Source organism: Larus michahellis, chromosome Z (genome assembly GCF_964199755.1).
Source record: "Larus michahellis chromosome Z, bLarMic1.1, whole genome shotgun sequence".
Taxonomy (NCBI): domain Eukaryota; kingdom Metazoa; phylum Chordata; class Aves; order Charadriiformes; family Laridae; genus Larus; species Larus michahellis.
The window spans coordinates 74,397,541-74,405,161 of record NC_133930.1 but is presented as its reverse complement, the minus strand read 5'-3'; the positions used below and the strand labels follow the sequence as shown (position 1 = coordinate 74,405,161).

General features: G+C 46.9%; 1 protein-coding gene across 1 annotated transcript; it reads right to left on the bottom strand.

Moving 5' to 3' along the window:
- Positions 1-255: 255 nt before the first annotated feature.
- Positions 256-1,660, bottom strand: TUSC1 (tumor suppressor candidate 1). Its single transcript, XM_074569517.1, has one exon. The coding sequence runs from the start codon at positions 1,621-1,623 to the stop codon at positions 1,042-1,044; it is 582 nt and encodes a 193-aa protein (XP_074425618.1). The 5' UTR covers positions 1,624-1,660; the 3' UTR covers positions 256-1,041.
- Positions 1,661-7,621: the final 5,961 nt, after the last annotated feature.

Genomic DNA, 7,621 nt, shown 5'->3' with positions numbered 1-7,621 from the left:
ACAACAAAATGACGGAAGATTACAAAACCAACAGATGTCTCAGTTCTGTACAAGACTTGCTTCCAAGTAGATTTTCTAAAGGAGGAAAGGTCTGAAAATAACTAAGTAATTCGCTTTCAAATAGTAAATTTTCTTAAGGAAAAAAGGCCCCCAAAATAACCAATTCCTTTGGCTTTGAGGAAGTGCATTACAAAGGTCTGAAGGGCCTACAATTTCAAAATAACTCCCAGTTAAAAATCACACTGAAGACAGTCATTTGCTGTGTCATATTTTTATTTATCAGCTGCATTTTCATGTGAAAGTGTGAAATTCAAACCAATATTTGTGTTGCGGTTAACAAAGTCCATCATTAGGGATACAAATACTGTTTTGCGGGAAATGTCCAGACAATTCAGAGGACGTCAAATGATCACCAACTTTTACTGGAGTGCTGACAAAGCAGCTCGCAAGCTTCCTCCACTCCCTTTCCTAACAGACATACACAGACTACTCAGAACTGGTAAGAGCCATCTTTTGATAGCCTCCATGGCTATTGAGGGCTACATGATAGTCGCTAACTGAAAGGGAAGCAAGGTGATCCACAGCTGCTCCCTGAAGGAAGCACAGTTCAATGCTGTGAGGTGACACGAGAACAACTGTTCTTCTCACCGTGGTTCTTTCTTTTCTCCATGACAACAGCTGCTTCGAGGCATTCCTCGACTAAAACGCTGGCCTCTTCTATGCATCAGTTTTCCAGGCGAATTTGCTTCTCTTTGATCACAGTCAATGCTTCCTGGTCATACATCTGGGAAAGGGATTAAAAAAAAACAAACAAAAAAACCCACAAAAACCCACCTCCTCCCTCCTCAAACGCTTTCTTTAGGGCTGAAGGGGCCGCCCCGTGTTTCACCGGGGGCGGCAAAGGGAGGAGGGAGGGGATAAGCCGCTTCTCCCCCGCCCCGAGGTCCAGCGGGCGGAGGCGGCCAGGCCTGGCAGGCCTCCCCTCAGCACCGCCCCCTCACAGCAGCCCTGCCCGGCCGCGCCGCCTTCCCCCGGGGCCGACTATAGGGGCAGCACCAGGCTCTTCTTCTCCAGCGGCTGCTCGTCTTCCTGCAGCAGCTCGTCCAGCTCCCCGTCTTCCAGCTCCGAGGCCTCCGTCCCGTCAGCGGCCCGGCAGCGCCGCAGGCGCCGCAAGGCCTGGCGGTGCTTCTCTTGCAGCCGCCCCAGCTGGGCGCGCAGGGCCTCTGCGTCCTCGCCCAGCTCGGCGGCGGCGGGAGGGGGCTGGTCGGGGCCGGGCCCCAGCAGGGTCTGTCGGAAGAGGTAGCGGTTCTCCCGGCGCAGGCGGCGGTTCTCCAGCCGCAGCCGGGTGTTCTCCTGCCGCAGCCGCGCGTTGTGGCACTCCCGCTCCTCCCGCTGCCGCAGCGCCTCGCTGTAGCTGGCCGCCAGGTCCGCGTACCGCTCCGACAGCTGCTGCAGCGAACCCCGCGACTGGCCCCGCCAGCCACCCTCCTCGTGGACACCGCTCGGCCCGGCCACCACCTCCGCCCCGCTGCGGCCGCTACCGGCGGCGCCGAGCCCCTCCCGGCCTCTCCGCGCCCAGCCGTTACAGCTCCAGCGCCCGTCCGCAACGCGCATGCGCCTCATCCGTGCCGTGCCCGCAGCCCGCCTGCACGCCCCGCCGCCGCCGCCGTCGCCCGAGGAGGGAGGGGTGCGGCGCCGGCGCCTCCTTATGCAAAGTGGAGGGCGGGGCTTCGGCCGCTCCCCGGCCGGGGGGGGTTGGGGGTCGGGGTGAAACAGGCAGGGCGCGGCCGGCGGCGCCATTTTGGGCGTGGCGCCATTTTGGGCGCGGGGCCTGCCCTGTCAGCAGGGCTGGTGAGCAGGGCACTTGGGGCTTGAGCCCTGAAACCAGTCAGTTCCTTTCGCGTCACAGCTTGTTCTTCTCCACCCTGTTTCCCAGCCCTGTGAGGTGACGGATGGGCTTAGGCCGCTGGGCCATCCTCTCTCAGAGCACACCAGTCCACCCCACTGCCAGTCTGACAAGGTGGGATTTCACTGTCTGGCACAGTTGCCTAGTCTTGCAGTGTTCATGTGGGCCTCATTTTTATCTTTACTTAAAAGTGGCGGCTACAGCACAGAGGAAAGCTAATGAGAGCTCAGAAGTGCTTGTTAAATGAAGACCTGGTTATATAAATGTTTGTCCATGCTAGTCTTGCTGGCTTGTTGGGATTTAAGGAGTAAGAAATGCAGGCTATAAGGATGCGTGGTTAGTACGTGAACAGTTCTGACAGCTTGTATATGGTTTGACTTTAAAAGTAGCAAGATCATGTGGTATAAATTTGTCCGTAAACTATTTCCAAAAGAAGAGAAATAGGAGGCAAGGACTGCAGATGGATGGCATTTCATAGTGGGTGGTGAAATCCATTAATCTTCTGAAATTCTTATCAGTTCTCTTTAGCTATCCTCATTTACATAACCATGCATATAGGTAGCTGCACAGATAAGTGGTTCTGTTGGGATTACCTTGTCTGTGCAGTACGTACCACTATGGGCCTCTGTATTTTTTGCACTTGAGGTTGTAAACTATGACAGGGATCATGCTTTGCTTTATGATCTAGTTGAAGATGTCCCTGCTTACTGCAGGAGGGTTGGACTAGATGACCTTTAAAGGTCCCTTCCAACCCAACACATTCTATGATTCTATGAATTACCAGCTGAAACTCTTCGAGTATGGACCGTGTATTGGAAGTTCAACAAACAATGCATAGCAGTAATTGTAATAATTATTTTCAGAACCTTTTTGGCTCCAAATGATGACTGTTTACTTAAAAAGTTTAGAAAAGAAACAGTTGTCATGGTTTTGGCCAAATCGGCCAGTGGCCGGTGACAGATGCTCCCCCCCGGCCTCTCATGCACAGAGAGGAGGAGGAGAGATTTACGAGTTTAGAAGAAACTAAACTACTTTAATGAAATATTAATAAGAAAATTAAAAGGAAAACAATTCAATAGATACAGTATATACAGAACCATAATAAGTTCCCAGGATGATGTCACCGGCAGGCACTGGGGAAGTCCCAGGCTGGATTCAGCGATGGGTGGGAACCGGGTTCCAGAGTTGGAGTCAGGAACATAGGGATTGGGATCAAAGGCAGATGAACAGACAGTGTCCTCCTCAGACGTCAGCCATTGAAGAAAGAGAGTTGACCCTTTGATCCCTCAGCTTTTATACTAAGCATCGGGCAGATGGGATGGAATACCCCATTGGTCAATTTTTGGTCACCTGTCCTGTCTGCTCCTCCCCACAGGTGGGTTCCCCTATATGTTTTTCCACTTCTGACCCTCCAATGGGCAAATAATGAAATTAGCTGACCCTGGTTGTTACAGCAATAAGTATAAGCAAGAGCCTTTCTGCATACCGTTCCTTGGCACACACTGTCTCTTCACTCTGAACGAACTGTTTTAGACACAACATGCTGTTAGTTTTAGTGAGTTAGAAGAGGCCTAGCTAAGAACTAAAATTAGTGAACAGAAAGTTGGTTCTGTTTTACCTCAGACCAGGACAACAGCAAATTGCTGCAGGACAGAAGTAATCTTAGTATTACTGTACTTTTGCTGTGACTGCCGGTTGGCAAAAATGAATTTACAGGCAGCATTCCCAGCCATCTTCCAAGGAGAGATTGGCTAGGACTTTATGGTAGTTCCATGTAATATGTGCCTAAACTGGTTTTGCACTGAAATAAACATGTTAATGCCTGCTTATTAGTCACTTCTTAACTTTGCTGCTTTGGAAATCCATGGGTATACCCACTGCTAAGATGCCCATAAAGCTTTATGTTGAGCTATAGGCTGAATCCAGTAGAGCGCTGAAACTCCTCAGTGAGTGTGGAAGTGGACCAGGGCTTTGCACTCCTGAGAAACAGTGCATAGGGTAACACAGAGCTTGAGCTTTTGATGACCAGTGGGTTAGATTACACTCATCATTAACAACACCTTCAACTTCAATTTGAGGTAGACTGTGCCTTGAGTCTTGCGGTGAATGTATTATGGCTCTCAGTTTTGTTCAGTCAGCTATTTTAGTTTTTCATGTGCTTTTATTTTTGTAGTCTGGGAATTACATGTATACATGTAATGTATATGCATGTATACAAGCATAAAGATTGATGGGCTGTATTCCTACAAAAATCATACTCATGTATCAGAAAGGGAATTTAGTGAATTTCAGATTCCTCGGGCAATATTTGATACTCTTGGGTTAAAGGTAGTGATAGGAAGTAGTTATTGGGGAAAGATGATAAATTGGTATAGACAAACTTTGGTTTTGAGATAGGGTCATACTAGTCAGTGTCAAAGGGGGAAATAAAAAGGAGGAAGAAGTCAGAGAAGTTGCGAGTAGTTGTCCAGTCTTCAATGATTTTTAACTCACAGAATTCCTTTGAAGGCATTCAATATTTTAAACAGCAGCAATATAGTAGATTATCTCTGTTCCTATTGTGCAGGGTTCCTGCGCAACTCTCTATTTCTTTAATGATATCAGGTTTCCATACATGAGAAGAGAAAGTGTCTGTGCTTTGGACCATTAGCTGCCATTGATTTTGCAGTCTATCCAACCTGCCCAGGAAGAACACCTCTCAAGGAAAATAAAAACTGCCCACCATTGCCTTTACAACTTGGGACACTGAATTAATATATTTGAAGTCAAAGGAATTCAAGCGGTTTGTATGGATATGGAGGGGTTTTATTCTCTGTGATTCCTAAAGGAGGTCATACAAAAAGTTAGGCCCAAACTGAGTTTACTTAAATTTTTGTACTCCTTTTTTGATCTTAGAATCAGAATGGTTTGAGCTGGAAGGGACCTTTAAAGGTCATCTAGACCAAACGCCCTGCAATGAGCCGGGACATCTTCAGCTTGCTCAGAGCCCTGTCCAACCTTACCTTGTATGTCTCCAGGGGTGGGGCATCTACCACCTCTCTGGGCAACCTGTTCCTGTGTTTCACCACCCTCATGATAAAAAATGTGCCCCTTATATTTAGTCTAACTCCACCCTCTTTGCTTTTAAAACCATTAGCCCTTGTCCTATCACTACAGGCCCTACTAATAAGCTTGTCACATCTTTCTTGTAAGCCCCCTTTAAGTATTGAAAGGCTGCAATAAGGCCTCCCTGGAGTCTTCTACAAGCTGAACAACCCCAGCTCTCACAGGCTGTCCTTATAGGAGTGGGTGTTCCATCCCTCTGATCATTTTGTGGCCCTCTTCTGAGCCTGCTCCAACAGGTCCATATCTTTTCTCTGCGGAGGGCTCCAGAGCTGGATGCAGTACTCCAGGTGGGGTCTCACAAGAGCAGAGTGGAGGGGTAGAGCATGCCCTGCTGGCCATACTGCCTTTGATGCAGCCGTGTATACAGTTGGCTTTCTGGGCTGAGTGCACATTGCCAGCTTATCTCCAGCTTTTCATCCACCAGAACCTCCAAGTCCTTCTCTGCAGGGCTGCTCTCAGTCCCTTCATCCCCCAGCCTGTGTTGATACTGAGGGTTGCCCCGACTCAGGTGCAGGACCCTGCACTTGGCCTTGTGGAACCTCATGAGGTTCACATGGGCCCTCTTCTTGAGCTTGTCCATGTCCCTCTGGATGGCATCCTCTCCGTCAGGCATGTCCACTGCACTACTCAGCTTGGTGTCATCTGCAAACTGGCTGAGGGTGGACGTGATCCCACTGTTTATGTAATTGATGAAGGTATTGAGCAGTACTAGTCCCAGTACAGACCCCTGATGGACACCACTCATCACTGATCTCTATCTGGTCATTGAGCTGTTGATCCCTGCTGTCTGCATGTGACCATCCAGCCAATTCCTTATCCACCGAACAGTCCACCCATCAAGTCCATCTCTCTCCAATTTAGAGAGAAGGTTTTTGTGGGGGACTCTGTTAAAGACGTTAAAAGTCCAGATAGACGACATCCGTAGCTCTTTTCTTGTCCACTGATGTAGTCACTCCATCATAGAAAGCCACTAGATTGGTCAGACAGGACTTGCTCTTGGTGAAGCTATGCTGGCTGTCTCGAATCACCTCTCTGTCCTCCATGTGCCTTAGTATAGCTTCTGGGAAGATCTTTTCCATGATCTTCCCAGGCACAGAGGTGGGGCTGACAAGTTATTAGTTCCCAGGGTCCTCTTTTCTAACTTTTCTTAAAAATAGTGGCCGACTGGTACTGTCCCAGCCTTTGAGAAATAACACATAGGTAAAGGAATGTCCCATCAAATTTCTCTTCCACTGTGTGTATTCCTCTAAAGTGCGTGTAATTATAATTCACGTGGGTTTTTCTGAAATTAAGGTAGATCATTTTGCTCCAGTGCAACCAGTGCAATATGGCATTCAGGCTTGAACTTGATTCAAAATCAAACTTCTAAAATATTCTCAGTATTTTGAGATAGATATTTTGTGTAGTCCTGACAATAAGAGCATTGCTGTGTACACATGAAGCAGTGTCATCCAAGGGAGCATCCAAGCAAGCAACAAATTTAAAAATACAAAAAAAAGCATGCATTAGCTTTTAAACTGAGTGCTTTCAAAATAGCATGGTTGAGTGATGTAATCTTCCAGTTGTAAGGCCAGATTGAGCTGTTTTAATGTGTTTATGTAGTCTTCAGTGTTTTTCAGAATCTAAATGTACAGTAACAAACAAAGTTTCTAGCTGCCAGGTTCTGACCTTTCCAAGGGGAAGTAAAGGTTAACTAATAAATACATTTTCTTTGTGGCTCAGCCTGAAAGAAAGCCTGGAAGGCCCTTACCGGGAAAGAATATCCAGTCTCATTAGGTTGGATCTTGCTTCAACACTTCTCTGATGGCATGTAACATGCTAGCATTAATTGCATCACTGATTACATTTCAGTGGACAGAATAGGGATAAATCTTAGTGGTGGGACCTGTTGGAAATGAAGGTAATAGAAGAGGTACAGAGCAACAAAACCAACAAAAATTAAAAATGGTGACTGGAAAACAGTGCAGATAAGAAAATAACAGGGAGAAGAAAAGAAATTGTGATAACTTGTAAGGGGAGCATGTTTCCTAGCTGAACAAGAGTGGAAGAGACAATGTGACAGTTAATAAATGATAAGCAGAAGCATACTTACAATTCAAAGGGTTTATTCTGCCTTGATCTTTATGCTGACATAACAGGGAGTTTCAGTGTAGGATACTGTAGCTCATGGATCACCATTAAAAATAAAACATGGGCTTCTACCAAGAATGAGATCTGATGTCAGTAAAGAAACAGCAATGTGGCGTGCATCAGTAGTTTGCTAACAGTCCTGGAAGTAATGTAGGAAAATGCAGGCCAATCTGTGGGTCTGTTCTGAGGTTGAAGGGAAGAATGTCTTTGGAGAGAGAATTTGTTGTGTGGTGTATCAAGAGGAGGTGAACATTCCCTTTCCAACTGGAGAAGATTTGGAAAGATATCCCCTTCCAGCTGATTTCACCTCCCAGCTTTAGTTTTCAGTGCAACAGAACTAAGTAAACTGTAGTTTAAAGAAAAATATCTCTTTAGAGATGAGGAGGGATACTGCTGTCATACTGAGGGAAAACCTATAACAACATGATAGATACAGTTCTGATAGCCTTGCAGCTGATGCTTTTAATTCAGAAATGTTTT

Coding starts and splice junctions, on each gene's coding strand:
- TUSC1 (XM_074569517.1), bottom strand. CDS start 1,623: ATGAGGCGCATGCGCGTTGCGGACGGGCGCTGGAGCTGTAACGGCTGG.